Raw genomic sequence first — 20,320 nt, 5'->3', positions numbered from 1 at the left:
CACCTCGAAAAGCTAGAAACCAGTATGCTTCGGGCTTCCCAAATAGATACTTAATAATATTGGAGTGAATTTTTGCATATTTTGTCAACATTTGAAGGGATTTTCTAATCTAAAATAAATTCAATTCAGTGATGCTAATTAACATAGAAACGAAATCATTTTAGGACTTAAGAAACGAATTCATTTATTTCTATATTCACATTTTTATGAAAAATTCTTGTAACTTAAGAACAGCTTTGATAATAAAACGATTTTATTCCACCAACCTCTAAATGCCGGCCAATTAAAGAAAGTAGATAACATTGTCTATCATAACATAGACCTCTGATGAAGAATGTGATGTGAGTTTTGTGACTTTGTGAGGACTTTACATGTGGACTTTGGTTTCAATACAAAGGTCGGGTGCCCATGTAATAAACCACACTTGGCACAATATGATTAAGGTTATCTTTGGAGAACTAAGTTGTTTAAGAGAAATAAGTAATTATGAAAATAAGTATTTATTTAAGTATTATTTAATAGTGTTTGGGAGGTCTTTCCCCAAACTACTTGCACTAATTTTTAAGTACTTATTTGGGTTGCAGTGTTTGGTAAACCACTTACCAATAAATACTTATATTTGCAAAAATGACAATTATAGCCATGAAGATTTCTGCAAAATGGAGTAAAAAATGGAGAAAAAGAGAGGAGATTTATGTATCTGGAATGATTTCTCAACTCAGTGTCACCTATCACCGTCACCGCTTCATGTTGGAGTTCAATTGGAGAAGATGCTCAACGGGATTTTGAAAAATCGATGGAGATAGTTGTCTCAGAAATTGGAATAAGTGCTTAAAATAAGCAGCCCTGGGTTGCTTTTTTTTCTAAGTACTCATTTTGAAATAAATACATATTCACTTCTTTTTTGCCAAATACAAATAAGTGCTTATTTTCCATTTATACGATCTCACAACTTATTTTAAATACTTATTCAAATAAATACATAAAAATTAAAATAAGTGATACCAAACAGGGGCTCAGATCTTTTTTCACTTTATTTTGATATCCATCATCATCATCACCATCATTATTATTATCGTCCTCATCCTCATCTTAGCCATGCATGTCCCAACTCCAAGGGTTTGGTTATATGAATCCTATGTTGTCCTAGTACAAAAGATAAATCAAATTTCATGGTCACAAAGGTTTAACTAAAAGTTTTAGTAGCGGCTGCCAACCTAACACGACTCTCCTTTATCTCAACTTGAGACTAGTGCTGACAAGCTTTCAAGAATTAATATTCACATATGATCTAAGCACAAAAGCAATAACATCTATACTGCCGTGAGGAAAGTCATACTAGGATTGCACTATAATAAATTTTTCAGGGGAGTTCATTCTGGCTCTTATGAGGATGAACGTGGACTGTATGAACCCTCGTAACAGACTCAAATCCGGCCTCTTAATCATTTGAATGTAAATGTGATCTTAGATTAGGATTAGACCTCGCAATTGGGTTGGGTGGGTCAAGTTTGGGTTGGGTCAAGACACTTTGGGTTGTTTTCAGGTCACGTTGAATTTTGGGTTGGGTTGGGTTGGCAAATGTTAGACCCTAATCCTAAATGTTCGGGTTAGGGTTGACCCATATGTCAATTCGGGTCATCCAAACAAATAACTGAAATTTTTAAAAATAAAGAAAAATGCCAAAATTAAAAGCATTAATCTTAAAATTCCAAAAATAAAATAAATTCTTGAACATTTAACAATTCAAAGAGTTGTAAACAATAAATAGTAAAGATTAAAAGAGTGAAAATTTGTAGCCCAATTAGACCTAACAATCAGATTAGCGGGTTGACCAATGGTCTAACCCAACCCAATCCAATTTTTTCAGGTTGGATTGGGTTGGGTCATTCTCAAATTCAGGTAGCTAAATATGAGAGACCCTAACCCTATTTTTTCGGGTTAGATTGGATCGGATTCATTAGTTGGATCAACTTTTTGCCAGGTCTAATTAGGACGTTTAAGTGTGTATGCCATGTAGAAACCTGCTAATAATAGTGGTTACTTGTTAATTCCCATCATTTATAAGTCCATGATCATATATGCACAAAAGATCCAACTAATTGATAAGGACGTTTACCAATACACCATCTTTGCTATTTTTTTCTCTACTAGCTACCATCTCTGTTATGGTTGAAGATGGTTATAGTGTCAGTCCTATAGCAATCAAGGTTCAAAATAATGGTATCACATAGTGCACCTATTGCAATCGCATTGGATATATATGGATAAATTGAAAAGATCTAGATATTCTTTCTTTTTTTTTGAGAAGAGATGCATTTAGCATAAAAGATCTTACATATTAATTAAACTAGTTAAAAATTAAAATAACTATGTAAAAAGTACAAAATCTCCCGCGAACTTTTTAATTCAGTTGCAAGTAGATCCCTTCTATTAGAATCTTCTAACAAGAGGCACAAAAATATGTCCAAAATACTCATATAGTTACTTTTGATCAAAATGTTTATTTTCCAAATTTTCTTTTGTATTAATCACTACCCCAGACCTTTCCAATCTCTTTTTTCAAAATTGATTTATGTTCCAAATTTTCCCCTCATATCAATTGCTCAAAGGTAAAGCTAAAACTTTAAACTCTTATTTTTTTTGTTCATAACGATTGTAGTATTTCTTTTAGAAACTGGCCTCAATAGTATCTGCATGGGTATTTTGAGTATTTTTGTTAGAGGATTCTAACAAAGGAATCTACTTGTAATTATCAAAAAGTTCAGGGGAGGTAATTGCAATTACCAAACTTCAGGGGAGGTTTCAGCAATTTACCCTAAGTTAAAATTACTTGTTTTACCCAACATCTGCACTCAAATTATGCAAGAAAATAGGCATGATTTTTGCTCAAATTAACCCAACATCTGCAATCAGCAACGTGATGCTTTATATGCCAAGGAGCATCCTTTGAGACCTCCAACAAGGAGTTCATGATAGTAAGTGCATCCCCCCTCAAAGATAACATGGTGTAAATGGAGACCCAAGGCTAATTTCAGACTTTACTTTAAAGCTAGCACTTCAATCTCAACTGGGGGAGAAAACCGTAAAAGCCATGGAATGAGCAACGATCAGTGAACCATGGTGACCGTCTCTAGAAACCATGCCCTCCCCCTCTTAATATTTGATGTAGTACCATCAAAATTAAATTTCATAAAGTGCACAGGAGGGCTTTGCTAAAGTATCCTGTTAATTATAGCAAAGATGTCAAGGAGGCCTTCTCAAAAATTAGTTTGCAGCATGCTCTCCAAATCTGCCACATGACCATTGAACACTTCGAAAAAACTGAAACCACACCACTTCTACTGGGCTCATCGATTTCAGTCCAGTGGGTGAACCATTCTTCAAGTATCCAACTTTCCTTAATCCCCACCCTAAGATTAAGAGAAGACATGAACCAGATTTTTTGAATCATAAGGTATTGGAAGAAAAAGGTGTTCCATGGGTTCATTGCCTGATTCCATTCTTTGGTAAGGGGGTTATGAAAGTCACCACCTTGCTATTAACATTAATTCCCAAGTCCCGAATATCTTCTGGACTTCAACCCTCAATCCAGGGGTCATCACTTATATTAACCTGCCATGTGTAGGTACATGGTGGTCATTCAGACCATCAGAATACATAGGGTGTCAAACCAATACTACACGAATGTCTGCAATGAGTTCATAACTTGAAACATGTTGCGATGAACTTTAGAACCGTACAAACTTGCTATGAGTTTAAAGCCATCTCACGATCATGATGAGTGCAAACCCATCGCCGGATAGAAGTAAAGGAAAGAAGCATGTGCATCAGTAAAAACACGTGTGGCAGGATAACTCATAGGCTTAAAAAAGGACATGCGAGATAAGCAGTGATGTCACCTACGCCATGTCGATTTAGGCCACGAAAGGAAATAGTACACGTGTATTATGAGAATCCTCAAATGAAAAGAAAGCTCGTCCTTGAAATATCTTATAAGACATGTGGCAAAACCCTAGCAATGCTCCCTAACAATTAACAGTGAATCCGATATTCCCTTTCCTAAATGGAATCAAGCACTTTTGGCTCCTACCTTTTGGGACCTCGATATCTCTCCCTATAAATAGGAGTCAAACTCATAACGAAACAATCATCATTCTATCACTTCATTTTCCCTAGCCTTTAGCCTACCTCCTGCACTCGGTTTTCCTTTGTCCTTCAAAGAGGCCACCATACGTAGCCTATCCACCACACTCACATTAGAACCTCTGGTTGTTCCTTGATCACAGAGGATGGACGCACGCAGGATCAACCTTTTTCCCATTCCTAAACAACACAACAACAACCAAGAGGTCATTAACCTAGAGACTAGAGATTAGTTTGGTATGGAGTCGATCGAGCAGGTTGACATCGAAATACTCTCGAACAAGGTATACAAGTTCGAGTCCCGTTTCGACCACCTGGAGCAAATGCAACAAGAGATGAGAGCCACTCTACAGGTTCTCCTCCAACAGTCAGCCAGGACCGAATAGTCCCCTTTCACCCTAGTCGTTCCTCCTGCATCCATCCCCACCAGTCACCAATCCGCCAATCAAAACTCTAAATCCTTTAAAACCTTAGCCCATTGGGTACGTCCCTCCCCAACAGTGGTCACAGTACGGCGGGTAGAAGAGAAGCCCTCAAGATCATGTAAACAAATTTGATGATGTTTTGGGGTCTTTTGCTCCCGATGGGGATCTAAAAGTCAAAGAGTTCTCCAAATCTTTAACCAGGCCAGCATATACCTGATTCGTCAACCTAACCGCATGTAGCATTGACTCGTGGGCAAAACTGGCGAAGAGGTTCCTGTCAAAGTGGTTTATCCTGGAGTGGAGACTGACAATGGTAGACCTGCGCAACACAGAGCAGCGCGCAGGGGAAGATCTCTTGGCTTATGTGATGAGATTTCAGAAGTTGACCCACTTAGTTTTCAACGAGCATGTCACTGAGAAGAGCTTCGTCAAACAATGCGTGCAAGGCATGCAGCATGCCTATAGGATAGGCATAGAAAATGTATAAGCTAAGACTTTAAGCTAGTTGTGGAAGTGCGCGAAGAGGACGACATGCACTATTAAAAGCACTTTGTCCCAGTCTACTTCAACCTCAGGACAGTATGGGAAGAACGAGGCCTACGCTATCGATAGAAAGCCTCGCAATACTAGAGGGCCTAGGCAGGGCCCTATTATTGCAATAACGTCCAAGGCAGAAGAAATAATGCACCGATCCCTCCCCCTTTTGTCTGCACCAAAGAGGAGGTGATCATGATCATGAACAAGATCGTGGAAGACGGTGTCATCAACCTACCGCTGCCGCCGGGGATCAATCTAAAGGAGAGGCATGAAGGAAGGTGGTGTAATTTTCACCTATTGCTGCACCACGACCTCGTAGAGACAAACCCCCTCCCCGCGCACACCCAGGGAGGAAGCATCAACATGGTCGGAGCACCAGGCCAAGACCACCCAAATATGTTGATCCAAAGATTTGAACAGAGCCCAGAGATCCAACAATTTTTCAGTAAGCAAAGAGACAATGCCTCAACAAGGAGATGAAGGAAGGGTTAGGATCCATCGTATGGATGGCTGAACCATGCTAGATGGCAGGGTGAAATTTCAAAAATTTCTTAATCCTTCTAAGTATCAAATTCTCTATGTTTCGAAAAACTACATTTTTCAGGATTGGTCTTGCACTGAATCGGACTAAATTTGAAACCAAACAAAGAGAGAGATGTATACCTAATACAGATGCCACAAACTCATATCCCAAAGTGGAAATTCACACCCAAATCAGCCCTAAAATTAGCCTCCACTAAAGATGGCACAATGTATTCTTGAAGCCGGATCAACAATGCAATTTTCAACAAAACTGTAATCCAAATGCTTGGATTGAACTGGGGAGGTGAGCACAAAATTCCTCTGAATTTTTCTTAAAAAAATCAGAAGAAAATTGATCTATATCAGTCCCAAAATAGTTGTGGTTGAATGAGAGTTTCTTGGGAGACAAAATAGCTTAGTTTGGGAATAAGATAATATGTATTAACGCTTCCTTTATCATTTTACAAAATATCTTAGCATATTTCCACAATGTCTCTAATTTTTACAATATTTCCCCTCGACATTTCCAACACATGTCCTATATTTTGGTAAGTGACATTTCCATCGACATTGACATTTTAAACCTTGGTGGGACCCCATAATGACCTCGCATAAGTCCACATGAGTCCGGCCCAGCCTCTGTGAAAAGGCTTGGCCAAATTCACTGCTAAACGCAATGAACCCCTAAGCACATCACTATGGGCTCAAAATGGGCCCAACAATTAAACTTAAATGATCCTTGAATTCAGCCCATCAAGTAATCATCCCTTAATGGTTTCTTACACTTAACATCTCGACCCATAATGATTAAACATTGTCCGACAAGGAATGACCTCTCCCTTGGCTGCAAGGTGCAGTGTCACACTCTTTGTTCGAATGGATCCCAAGAATTAAGACCGTTTGCAAGTTGATGTCAACTTTGTACTTGACCTAATAAAACATCTGGACTAATAAAATTAAGTTTAATAGACTTAAAATACCCAAAAACCTAAAGATACCCTCACTTAAAGCTAAGAAAAGACAAAAAGACATTTATGGTTGAGTCAAAACCCATGGAAATCAACCCCACATCGAGGAAAAATGTTGCACCGAGAAAAATGTTAACTACAAACCTTCTCCATTTGAAAACCATTGTCATTTTCATGAAAACAATCCCTTAAGACCCAAGTTTTGTGATTAGTTGAAGTTTCAAATAGATTTTTTCCCTCTTATCTCTATAGAAAGGACCCAAATCAAACCCAACAAAGAGAAGGACGAGCTGGAAGCATTCCTAACCTCTACAACACCTGCATTCTTGCTTTCTCACAAAGAACCCCCCAAGTCTTAAGCTCTTGAGTTTCCAATCTGCCTAAAATATCTTCCTCCCATCTAATAGACGTTGTCAAAATTTGATTGACTGTGAAACAACTCGAAGTCCTCTCCCTTTTTTTTTTTTGAGAAATCAATTGGAAGCAACTTACCATCTTGAATCCTCCGTCATTTTCAGTAAGGATGGCAATTTCTATCCTACGTGGTGGGTACCCGCCCTACCTTCCCCAATGGGGTGGGTTTTTTTGCTTAAATGGCGGGTTTTGGGGTGGGTATGGGTTTTGGAATTCTACAACCCGTACAGGTACGGGTAGGGTACAGTATTAGGCTAAACCCGACCCTCCCCAACCCGCATATTATTGGAAAGCATATAAACTTTATGTACTATGTGTTGAACTTAATAATATTTTAAATTTTATGTGAAGGATAATTGCTAGTTTATGTGTTTTTTAACATGTCTTAATCATACAATTAGAAATATTGATGTTTATTTGTGTTATTTTACTTATATATTGCTTATATATGACAAGAACTAATAGGAAATTAGATGCGGGTTTTAAACCCAACCCACCCCTACCCTTGAATGCAGGGAAGGTAGGGTCGGGGAGGGTTTTGCACTTTTATGTGCGGGAAGTATTTGGACTCTCAAAATCCAACCCGCTACGAGTTTCGGGCCAGGTGTTGGTTTGGAGATTTAGGGAGGCGGGTAGGGTCTAAAATTTACAAAACCCTCCCTATTTTTCAGCTTGTTCCAAGTATTGGATATCAACAATCAAGGCTATATCCGAGAAGTAAGTTTCTCAACTTGTTCTTCTATCTCTTTAGTCTATTTTAGCTCATTTCTGATTTCACTTAAACTTGAAGCAAAAGGTAGAAAGATAAGGGATTTGGGGATACTAATACCCAACTCTCGATAACATCACCTCAAACCAAGTCTAAAGGAACTTGAGAATCTTCTCCTACGGTTTTGGATGTTTTACCTCTTCTTAAATTGTTTCTTGGAAAATTAAGCCCAAATAACTCCCATATTGGGATTATACAACTTGGGAAGAGAGGTGCCTAACACACTCCCTCTCGCAATCCATCAAAATCCAAGGTCTCTTAGTTGAATGTCATTCCCAAAGAGAAATGTAGTCACTATCAAGAAAGTAAGATCAAATTTCAAAGTTGAAATGAGAGCCCATTTCCTCTAAAAAAATGGGTGGCAACTCCTTTGAGCCGGCTATGAGCTTCCCATAACTCACATAAATGGTTAGCCATTCTGTTTCCAATTCCAGACCCTAGTTCCTATAAACCAAATTAACCCAAAATTTTGGTTATATTTCGTACCATTTTTGTTTCTACTTGAAGCAGTTTGGGCTGTTCAATAAAAATTGATTGTTATCTAAGGTTGCTTATACTTAAAACAACACCTTAAAAATGCACGTGGAGGAGGTTATTTGTAGAAACATTAATTTCTTGCTAAGGGGATGAAGTATCATTCTAGCTTAAGTAATAGTCATATGTTATGTGACAACACATCTCTCAAGCCTCACCAACTTATAATGATAAACCCAAAATGTTTTAAGTAGAATCAGGACTGGTACCCAACATAACACTTGCCATTTAAGTTTATTTTAAAATTTAGGTTTATATTTTATTGATATTATGTTTATGTTTAATGTTTTTTCCACTTTTTTTAATCTTTTTGGCATTTTTTTATTTTTTTTGGAGTTTTTTGAATTTTTGCACCTTGTGCTTCAGGCACAAATTGCCCCTTGTGCTTTTTTTGTGCCTTGCACTTTTAAAACAATGGTTACCCCTAAATTCAATTAAAGACATAACTTGGATGTAAAATATATCAAATTCAAAGTCACAAAAGCATCTAGGTAAAAGCTTGCCTCAGTTGACTAAATAAATAACAGAATCACAATGTTCAGCATATGCAACAGCACAGTGTCTCAAGCTCAAAATTGGTACATTTAAAGGCCTATAATCATTCATCCAGTGCTGCACTTTTTACCTCATTCTTCTTTTGACTTATATGGCCATACAGACAAATACGTAGATCACCCTGGATGACTTGCTGGTGCAAGTGACTTGTATACAAGTCCCAGAATTCACCACTACACAAGTAGACAATAAGTCAATAGATGATAGGATTTTAACAGTGCACAAATTACATCCACTCATAAGGAAACAAAGAGATCAGGAGCCACAAAGGGGGGAAGCAGAAGAGAATAGCTAAAATTCTATACCTGACTTGTGGTTGAGTAAACAGGGAATAGCCCTTGGCATCTATGTGCATGTCAAGCACAAGCACTGCTAAGCGTGAAAGCCTTAATTCATCAATTTCAATTAATTTCTTAATCCTGGAATTAGAACAAGAAAAGTAACAAAAGAAATTAATAAACCAACTAAAACAAGGCCCACATTACATGTTTTGAATTAACACAAAAAATGGAGGCAAATTATAAGATTGAATCCATAATGATTGAAGTACAAAGGGATGCAATGTTAGACAGTGTATGCCCTTAGCTCCAATCAGCATGATGTACATTATGACATTTATTGTAAATGAATAAAGTACATATTTGATTCATGTTATTATAGTGTGTTTATGTGTAATACCCTTAAACTAAACACATATAAGACTCGTGTTAGTTTAGAATCTTCACAGCCGTTGGATAGATCTGGGGGGATTTATCCTGCCAAGGCTGACACTGGTGTACTGCCAAGTTGGTTGGGGTGGCTTATCTCAGTTGCCAAGGTGAGACTTGAGGTACATGCAGTGTGAGTTTTCTTGAAACCCTGAACCGGACCAAAATTCCAGTATTGCCCTGGACCTTGGAGATAGAAGGGCAAAACTGAAATGTTACACCTGACCCCTAGACTCGATTATGATGCTGCACTAGGTGTCGGATTAGACTGTCTTTGATATGTCAATCAGTGAAATCTTTAGAGGGGGTCAAAACCTGGGTATGTTGGGACAGTCCGAGAATTCATCTGAGTGGGTGATCATAGTGATAAAATCATCCCCTTTGTCAAACAAAGTGAATGATCAGGGATGCACTCTCTCTAATGGAAACCTAAACTGTCGGCAGTTGATTTCAACCGTTGAAATTTGTTTTGCAAAATATATTTATATAGAGATATACATATATATATTATGGTTTCAAAATGTTTGCAAAAGGTTTTAATTCCCGGGATCCATGTGAGTAGAGAGTGCAGCACTACCTTGCAGCCGAGGGAGATGTCCTCTCTTGTCGGACAGTGTTTGACAATTATAAGCTGAGAGGTTAAGTGTAAGACCATTGAGGATTATACCTGATGGGCTAATCTTGCATCTGCCCACATTCCTTGGGCCTTCATAAGATGGCTAGACCCAAGGACCATTTAATGCAAATGTTGGGCGAGACCATAGTGATGGACTCAGGGGTTCACTGTATTCAGTAGTGAATTCAGCCAGAACTTGTAACAGATGATAGGCTGAACCCATGTGTCTGATGTGTAGATCAATGATAAGGTCTCACGCCATACAAAGAGAGCCAAGCTAGCCAACGTTAAAGAGAAAGTGAGCCTAAAAGCTTAATGGGCCTAAAAGTCCATTTTGAACTAGGTTAAATAGATTAATTAAATAGAGGTGGATCTAGGATTTGAATCAGTAGATAAGATAAGGGATTATCCTTATCTACTTAAAGAGTCTAGATCCAAATAAAGATTTGGATCAAAGGAACTCCTAATTTGATTAGGAAGGCTGATCTTTATATGCAGATAAGATAAGGGATTATCCTTATCATTTAAAGAGTCCATATTCAAATAAAATATTTGGATTAGGAAACTCTTAATGGGATTAGGAAATTTTCTCTTTAAGGCTATAAATAAGAGAGCAGGGCCAACCTCCAAAGATACATTCACTGAATACAGAGAGAAGACAACACAGTTAGACTACTCTTGCCTTCTGCTCTTTTTCTTCCTACTCTTGCCGCCCCACCCTGTTCGATTTCCAGTCCTTGGTTTGGATCAAGATTGGATCTTGATATTGTTTCTTGCCAGAAGAAACAATGTAGAAGTTGTGCTCACTATCCTATTTGATTCTTGTTGAAGAATCACTAGTTCTTGGTGAACACCCTAAGTTGTGTCATTTTCAGTGGAGGGAGGATTTGGTACCCTCTTTGGGTGTGAACACCTACGTTGGGATGAGCATTATTACATGGATTCCGTATCAGGTATATCCCTCCCTTATTTTGGTTTCAAATTTGGTATGGTTTGTTACAAGAACAAACCTTGAAATTGGGAATAGGATTCACAGGTGGGAGTCAAGAAATTTTTGAAATTTCGCCCAACCTTCCTACAGGGTTCGGCTATCCATATGATGGATCTCCCATCCCTTCATGCAACTCTCGTTGATTCAATTCAATGATGGGAGCAACCTTCAATTTATGGCAAGATTCACTAAAGACCAAGGCTAAAAGCATATAGCACTCATACTTGTTGAGTTGTTGATATAGCTTTTCTTCACTCCAAGCCTTTCACTTGATTGGCTATGAAAATATAGAATGCTTCTACAAGAAGAGCCTTTTCTAAATGGCTTGATCTTTGAGAGGTCAAGTCCAAATATGAAGAAAGAAAGGAATTGTACCCTTTTCTCCCATAAGCAAGTAGACTTGTCAACAAGTTTGTTGGTGTTAATATTGTCAAAATCTTCCAATTTACATGATTCACGATTTGAATCATGAATCCCAAGGGTTTCATTTTGAATCTTATGTCTGAAACTTTTTCTACAAAGATCTTATGATTTTTATTTGAATCCTACAATTTGATTCATAAATATTTATATGGTTTCTGTAATTTGCTCCGATTCAAATCAATTCAATTAAGAATTAGTTCTTTACTTTGTCATTTTGGTTTTTTTTTTTTTATATTTAGTTTTGTCACGGGTGACTTGTTTTAAGGACCTTACTAGAAATTGATTTATTTATGTTATTTAAAACCATATATTGAATTCATTTCCCATCATATGTAGGATATGGAGCCATTTATTTATGTTATCTTAGGCTTCTATTGTATAAGTGGTAACTTCTTTTGTTTGGGGTACATATATGGTAGATATGGATTTTAAAAAAAAAAGTAGGATCACTTTTCTATTTATATTTTGCTTGTTAGTATATCTATATTTAGTTTTTTGATAAGCTTTTAAAAAATAAAAATAATCTTACAATTAATTATATAGTTCACAATTCAATCTGATTCACATTTATTTACGATTTATGATACAATTATGCTTTTTAGAACATTTGTTAATACCTGCATGTCTATTGTGTAGACAAAAGGTGCATGAACAAAATATCTAGTTCAACATCATTATCTCACCGAAGAAGATGACCAAGTCTAACTCAGTGAGTCAGGGCCTTTAAGTCCCTCACCCTAAGCCTACACGTGGACAATCTAAGTTGGAGGTTGCAGGGCAAACAAGGTAGGGACTAGAATGTCAGATCCTAAAGCTATTTTCCTTCTGCCCCTTATGGTGGTCCAATTGACTTGAATTTGAATTTGAAAAATGTGGGCTCGGTTTGAGCAAATCAATTTGAGCAGTTGGTTGGGCCTGGGGGCAAGCCCAGGTTTCTTAGCCCAATTTTGTTGAGGCCTAGAGATAAGGCAGGCCCAGTTAATTTTAGTAGGGACAAGACGTGTAAGGCCTCTCGGGCCCATTCCTTTCATTCCTTCGAACATAAAAATTTAAATGATCGCAGGTCATTGCTGAGTTGTATTAGGAATGAGATGAATCCCCACCAACCCCCATGTACCCTTGGGAGTTTTAGTAGCAATGTTGGAGATCCACTCTAATGAGAAAGCGAAGATACATCTTCTTCCCACCTCCTCGTTCAATCTCTCAGACGAAAGTGATACCTCTAGAGATGCTTGTTCAAGTTCCTTTCGTTCAAAGTCAGAAGCAATGGATTCAAAAGCAGGTTTGTGCAGGGTTGCTAATCTTTTCATGGAACTTCCCTCACAAGGAAGAAACCAAGTGACCCTAGAAGTGGAGGCTTATCATGTGGTGAGAAAGGAGTTAACCTCAACCTTGCCTCCAAGTCCTCTCGTCCTCCAGTAGTCAAGGCAACCCTCCTCCCCAACCCCCAGTCTTCGACTTCAATTTCTCTGTTGTCTCCTATTTTTGTCACCCTTTGTGTGTTTATTTCCCTTTCTTGTATAGAAACAAGACAGCCCTTCCACCTTTCTTTTCCTTCCGTACATGCTTAGGAAGACTTAATCTCACGTTCAGATGGGTTGAAGCCGATGTTTTAAAAGTACAAGGCACAGATAAAGTGCAAGGGGCACGCAAAAAAGGCACAAGGAGCAATTGCCACTCGATGCACAAGGCAAAGGTGAGGCATGCGCCTTTTCGAAGCAAGGAGCAAAAAAACAAAAAATTCATAAAAAATGCCAAGAAATGCAAAAAAATAAAAAAAAATTATATTAAACATAATATTAATAAAAAATATACATTTAAGTTTTAAAATAAATGTTTTCAAAAAACAATTATGTAAAATTACAATACATAAACATAATATGTAAAGCATATTCAAATGAAAATTTAAAATAAAATCAAACATATAAAATATTTTCAAGCATGTAAAACCCACAATCTCTTTTTTAGCTCAATTGCATACTTCAAATAGTTAATGTGATGTAAAACATCTTGCATTCCTTATTCTATGATCCGCCTTTGTACCAAGCCCCTCAAGGCCAATCCCCAACAAGTAGTCATTAGGTTGAAAAAAGAACAAAAAGTGCAAAAAATAAAAAGGCGCACGCCTAGGGTGAAGCTCTAGGAGCACATCGTTTGAAAGTGCTGCACCTGGGACCTATGTGAGGCGCATTGTAATAGGGGTTAATAGGGAAAATGTGTACTGGGTTGTATTGTAATCTTTTCTCGTTTGCTTAACCTGTAGGTTTTTTCAAGGAGAAATTGCACCTAGTGCCTCTCCTTGGGATGCTTGTAACAGCTTTCTTATCTTGTTGATAAAATTACCATTCAATTATCGAAAAAAAAAAAAAAAACTCAGGTGGAAGTAATAAGAAATTATTTTAAGTGCCTATAATTTAATGATGGATGGATATCACTGAACATAATGGAATGGAAAAACAGGATCCATGTAGCTGACCCCATATAGTCAGGACAAGGCTTTGATGATGATGAAATCATGATTGGGAAACTGCCCCTATCCATATAGCATGTATGGTTCAGGGACGTGGAGGGGTATTATGAAATGCAGGAAGGCATTTATGTCATCCATAAAGATGAAACTGGGAACAGGTGATAGAGTCAATTTTGGAGGGATATCTGGTGCAGTCAGCAGCCCTTAGATGAATCGTTTCCTGGGCCATTTTCTATAGCCCAGGTAAAAAAAAGATGCAACAGTTCAAATGTAAATTGCAATCAATATTTGGAGGTGGATGATCTCATGGAGATGTTGGGGGGAAGGGGGCAACGGGCATTAATCAGAGGACATCACTTGGAAATGGAGATGTTGTGGGTGGGCAAATCTGTAAGATCTTTCAATGAGAAAAAGGATCTGGGAGAGAGGACACCGCTTGGAAATGGATATGGGAAAGCAATGCCCCATCAAAGGTAATTTTCTTTATATAGACAGCCACACTCACTGAGATTCCTGCAATAGATCAGTTGGTTGGGAGAGCTATGGTGATTGATACTTGATGTAATTCGTGGTTGTGATTGGGGGTAGGTGGGTAGCCCATCCCATATCCCTTTCACCCCCCCCCTCCAACCCTTCTTTTGAAAGGTACCCAAACCCTGGTGGATGTAGTTCATGTGATTGAGAAGGGGAATCCTGTCATCTGTTATGAAACATGAGAATATACAGTGACAAGTAAAACACCAGGTTTAGGTTGGATCTGGTTGCCCAAGGCATCAATTCTAACAGCCTAACCCCACCAACCTTCTATCAAGTTTGCATTTTCCAACTTTAATCCTAACCTAATCTTTAATTCAAAACCATTGTTTTCGGGTTGGGTTTGGGTTGGCTGAATCCAAGTTATACCTCCACCGCAAACAAGAAAACGGTCAATGAATAAATAATATAATCTACTAGACAAATTTGACCTTACCTTAATTCACTTTTACTAGTACCACTCAACATGTGTTTGGGATGTCTAACTTGTTCAATCTTCCCATAGGGAACCTCAAACCAGTAGTGGGCTGAGATACTAAAGATTCCATCTGCACTTGCTATTTCCTTTGTCCATATCCTCATCCTTGTCATCACATAACCCCTCCTGTCCTTGCTAAACATTTAGTTGATGGTCCACCCATTTGGAACAAAGGCCTCAAACTTTGTTACGTACTAAATTTTGAAAGACAAAATACAGATATTAAAAGCAAAGGAGGAATGAATTTTTTTTTTCCATCTTATTTCTTTCTTAGTTCTTCCCCGTTTCTTCTCCTTCAAGAATACCCTGCAGCCCTCTACATGCTAGATACATCACTTAGATGAATGGAAGGGGTGCTTTCCAGAATCAATGATGCAAGTGTTATTGACCTGGCATCTGGATGGCCTAAGTGAGATGGATAGAGTAGTTTGAGGAGTTACTCCTCTGGTGGTCTTCTGGTGCATTTGGACTCGAAGAAATGAGTGTTTCTGCCAATTCTTTGGAAGGAGTTCTTAATAGAACTGAAGGCACTTTTTACTCATGACTTTCAATACATGGTTTTTAGATATTGATTTTTTTGCTTTCTAACTGTAGTCAGCTATTAGTTCAGCGGAAAGATCGGAGAACCTTAGTTTTGTATAGTTTCTCTTTGTACAGTTCCTTGGTTTACACAAGGCAGAAATTGTAAAATAAATAAATAAATATTGTCTCTCACCTGTTTGGCGTACCACTAGCAATGTTCACACGGGCTTTCAGCAGTGATACCTACATCATCCCAAAATACAAGAATTAATATTTCCCCACTAATTAGAGAAAAGGTGTTACTGAAACAGTGTTCTCCCAACCTTATAATGAAACAGATCAACTAGAAAGTATGAAATATAAAATGTAGCATGTATGCCATTTCGAACTTCAAACAGGAATTAATGTAACCCACATAATGGGAACGCAATAGAAATTTCTCCAGAAAAACATTGAAGAGTCGTAGGAAAATCATGTCAAACAAACCATAACCTTCAAATATGCAGCGTGTCAGATTAAACAAGGCTTCTGACAATAATTGGTTAACAGTTAAACCTAATGGGATGCTGTCGTGCAGTAAATGTACATTAACATTATGAATTTGTTGAACAAGACATGATTGTGGTCATGAATTACCAGATGATGATGAGTGATGACAGAGAGGATAGAAAACAACTATAGGATTGTTATTGCACACCAAATAGAAGTTATCGACAAAGATTCTGAGGGTACATGGGTGGATGGATTTTGCATAATAAGTACAGGGATAGGTTTTAGTGATTTAACATGTGAAACTATCAGGAGAAATAGGATTTATTAATGAAGTTTAAGAGGATGAAAAACTAAGATATATATAATAGCAAGATATTGCTATAGATCCAATTCTTAAGCCATCTTAAAGGGGTTAGCAGTAGGAGTGTCAATCGACCAGTTTTGGTTTGGATCCAATCCGATCCAAACCTTATAAAATTGGATTTGAACAGTCCATTATAATTATTGGATTGGGCCAATCCAAAATAAATTGGTCCATATTCTTATTGGTTTGACTTAGACCTAAACCAAATTTTCAATAATCCGATCATGAGGCCAAACCCTTGTCCAATTTGAAATCAATCAAAACTGAAAACAGCATAAAATCATTTTTATGAAAGTACTTTTACAAAAAAAAATTATAAAATTAATTTTATGAAAAGTATTTTTACGAAAGCACTTTTATAAAAATGCTTTTACGAAAGCATTTTTTAAAAAGTACTTTTATGAAAGCACTTTTACAGAAGTAGTTTTATAAAAGCACTTTTACAGAAGAAGTTTTATAAAGAAATTTTACAAAAGCACTTTTGCAAAAGTACTTTTATGAAAGCACTTCTACAAAAGTACTTTTACACGAAAGCACTTTTATGAAATCACTATTACAAAAAAAATAAGGAAGCACTTTTACGAAAGCATTTTTATAGTACTTTTATAAAAGCACTTTTATGAAAGCAATTTTATGGAGCACTTTTAGAAAATCACTTTTATGAAATAACTTTTACGAAAGCACTTTTACAAAAGTACTTTTATGAAAACACTTTTATAATAAAAACACTTCTATGAAAGTAATTTAATAAAAGTACTTTTACGAAAGCACTTTTATAAAGTACTTTTACAAAAGCACTTTTATAAAGTACTTTTACAAAAGCACTTCTACAAAAGTACTTTTATAAAAGTCTAGTACTTTTCAAAAGGTGCTTTTATAAAAGTGCTTCTACAAAAGCACTTTTCCGAAGTACTTTCTATAAAGTGCTTTTATGAAAATATTTTTTATCAAAGTACTTTTACGAAAGTGCTTTTTCAATGCTAAAAGTGCTTTTATATAATTTTGATATTTCATTCAGTTTGGATTCCAATCCATTTACATTTTAATGGATTGGATTGGATTTGGACTGGATTGGGTCCAGCCCATTTGTAAGTGGACTCACATTGGACTAGATCGGGTTGGACCAAATCCACCCAATTGACACCTCTAGTTAGCAGAAGCTGGTGAAAGGGAATATTTATGAGGGTTGAAATGCCAAGGATATTAAAAGAGAATGACAAAATAAATAGGGGCTTATAAAAGGGTTCAGTAGGGCTGTAATGAAGGGTTAGCACGGGCTGGACAGGGTAATCAAAGAAGCAGAAAATTCAAAATAGCACAGAAGAGGTTGAAATAAGAAATTAAACTACTTAACTTTGGAATTTAAAACACTTACGACTTCAGGAGGATTGGAACTTGGTACTTGAAAGAAGTATTCGTGAACCCAGATATATAGAGATGAAAGAACTATATGTGAATCCAGATGGAGATCTTTCTCAAAAGAAAAAGAGTCCAGATGAAGACTCTTGACCGAGTAAAGCGTTTAGAAGCATGTTTAGTAAGTCATTTGTGAAATTTGAGCCAGATAAGGAGGAAGTTCTGGAGTACTAAAGAATGGCATCCGAGAAGAGTTGGAGTCAATTTAAATGCAGGGTTTTTCCCTTTTCTACTGAATTTTAAGGAGGCAAAGGAAGTGTTGGAGTGTGGCTTCTTCAAGGATAGTTCTCCTGAGTAAAGATTGGGGAGATGGGATCCTTCTGTTGGAGCTATCTGTTAGACAATGTATGCCCTTAGCTCCAATCAGATTGATGTACAGATACATTTATTGTAAATGATTAAAAGTACATTATTGTTTCATGTTGATATTGGTATGTTTCTGTTTAAACTGAACACTTATGATATTTGTGTTAGTTTAGAATGTTCTCAGCCGTTGGATAGACTTGGAGAGCTTATCCTGCCAAGGCTGACACTGATGTGCTACCAAAGAAGTTGGGACAGCTTGTTTCAACTGGTAGGGTTAGACCCAAAACACATGTAGTGTGTGTTTGGATGAAACACTGAACCCGGACCATTTTTCAATTATGGCTTGGACCTTGAACATTGATGGGCAAAACTATAAAGTTATACATAACCCCTAGACTTGATTATGGTACTGCACTAGGTATTGTATTGGGCTATGTTTGATATGCCAATCAGTGAAATCCATCAAGAGTCAAAACCCGGGTATGTTGGAGAAGTCTGAGAATTCACTTGAGTGGGGGATCATGATGATAGGATCGGCCCCTTTATCGGACAAAGTGAATGATAGGGCTTACACTCTCTCTAATAGAAACCCGAACTGCCGACAATGTATTTCAACTGTGTTTGAGATTTAGTTTTGCAAAATATATTTATATGATATAATATTAATGTTTTGTGAAAAATGTTTGCAAAAGGTTTTAATTCCTAGGATCCATCTAAGTGGAGAGTGCGACACTGCACCTTGCAGCTAGGAGAGAGGTCCTTACCTGTCGGGCAGTGTTGTGACCATATTATATGGCTGATTACTTGATGGGCATTATCTTACTTAAGTCTATTATCCTTGGGTCTTCATAGGATGGTTGAGTTCAATGATCATTTAGGTGTAAATGTTGGGCCCATATTGAGCCCATAGTGATGTGCTCAGGGTCAGGGGTTCACTGCATTTAGCAGTAAATTCGGCTAAGCCTTTTCATAGAGGTTGGGCTTAACCCATGTGGACTTATGTAAGGTCATTGTGGGGTCCCACGCCATAGAAATCAGGCCTAAGTTGGCCATGCAACATCTTGGGTCATGAGCCTTTAAAGGAAATGAGCCCAACACCCATAATTAATAAGTTTAAGTAAGCTGTCACATGACAACTTAAGTTGGTTGTCGTGTTTTGGGTCAAATCTGGGTTTGGAAATGGGTATAGATAACCCATCATCTTAAGAGGATAAAGCTTATCTCTTAATAGAGTCCAGATCCAAATTAGATTTGGATAATCTCCTAATTTGATTAGAAAAGTGCTCCATAAGGAGATAAAAGAAGAAGAGGGCGAACCAGACTAGAAGACCACTCTCTCTTGTTCTCTCTTGTTCTCTCTTGTCTTCCAAGAAACCCTATCACGACCTAGGCTTTCAAGGACTAATATAGATCAGTTTTCTTCTGATTTTTACAAGAAAAATTCAAAGGAATTTCAGGCTCACCTTCCCTAATTCGATCCAAGTAGTTGGGTTGCAGTTTTGCTAAAAGTTGTGTTGCTAAATCCGCTTCACCTATACACTGCATCATCTTCAGTGGAGGTTAGTTTTAGGACTGATTTGGGCGTGAACTTCCACCTTGGGATCTGCATTTGTGGTATCCGTATCAGGTACAAATCTCCCTCTTTGTTTGGTTTCAAATCTGGTCCAGTTTAGTGCAAGACCAATCTGGAAAAATGCAGTTTTACAAAACATAGGGAATTCAATTCCCAAAAGGATTAGGAAATTTTTTAAATTTTGTCCAGCCATCCATATGATAGATCCTAACCCTTCCAACACTATCCACAAAGTGGGGGCTAGAAGCCTGGTGTGGAGAAACGTTATTGGTATTCCGCTTCATGTGTGGTGCTTACAGATGTTGTGAGCAATGGGAAATACATGTGGGATCTGTTAAACAAAGTACGCCTTGAACTCCAATCAGACTGATGTATTTTGACTTGTTTGAACGAAATCAAATCATTATTATTTGATTATTTCATGTTTGTGTCCATTGTATTTTCTATGTATTACCCCTTGAATTGGACATTTATGAGACTTATGTTAGTTTAGTATGTCCTCAACCATTAGATAGACTTGGGGAGTTTATCTTAGAAAGGCTGACATTAATGTACTAG

At 37.4% G+C, this 20,320-nt stretch overlaps 1 protein-coding gene across 2 annotated transcripts in view; it reads right to left on the bottom strand.

Annotated features, from left to right (window-relative positions):
• Nucleotides 1–820: 820 nt before the first annotated feature.
• Nucleotides 821–20,320, bottom strand: part of LOC148865445 (U3 containing 90S pre-ribosomal complex subunit) — a 37,725-nt gene continuing 18,225 nt past the window's right edge. The window contains exons 4-7 of one of the 2 annotated variants that reach the window (XM_088978143.1): nt 15,805–15,854; nt 9,176–9,289; nt 8,941–9,043; nt 821–1,146 (exon numbers count right to left, since the gene is read on the bottom strand). In XM_088978143.1, coding sequence (XP_088834269.1) covers nt 1,126–1,146; nt 8,941–9,043; nt 9,176–9,289; nt 15,805–15,854 — 288 coding nt within the window. In that variant the 3' untranslated portion in view covers nt 821–1,125. Of the gene's footprint in view, nt 1,147–8,744; nt 9,044–9,175; nt 9,290–15,804; nt 15,855–20,320 lie in introns of those variants that run through there. The other variant, XM_088978142.1, reaches the window with a different exon arrangement.

Source organism: Nelumbo lutea, chromosome 3 (assembly GCF_056320005.1).
Source record: "Nelumbo lutea isolate HS-2025 chromosome 3, American lotus-T2T, whole genome shotgun sequence".
Classification (NCBI taxonomy): domain Eukaryota; kingdom Viridiplantae; phylum Streptophyta; class Magnoliopsida; order Proteales; family Nelumbonaceae; genus Nelumbo; species Nelumbo lutea.
Note: the sequence above shows the minus strand (reverse complement) of the source record. Positions and strands in the feature narration are given on the sequence as shown.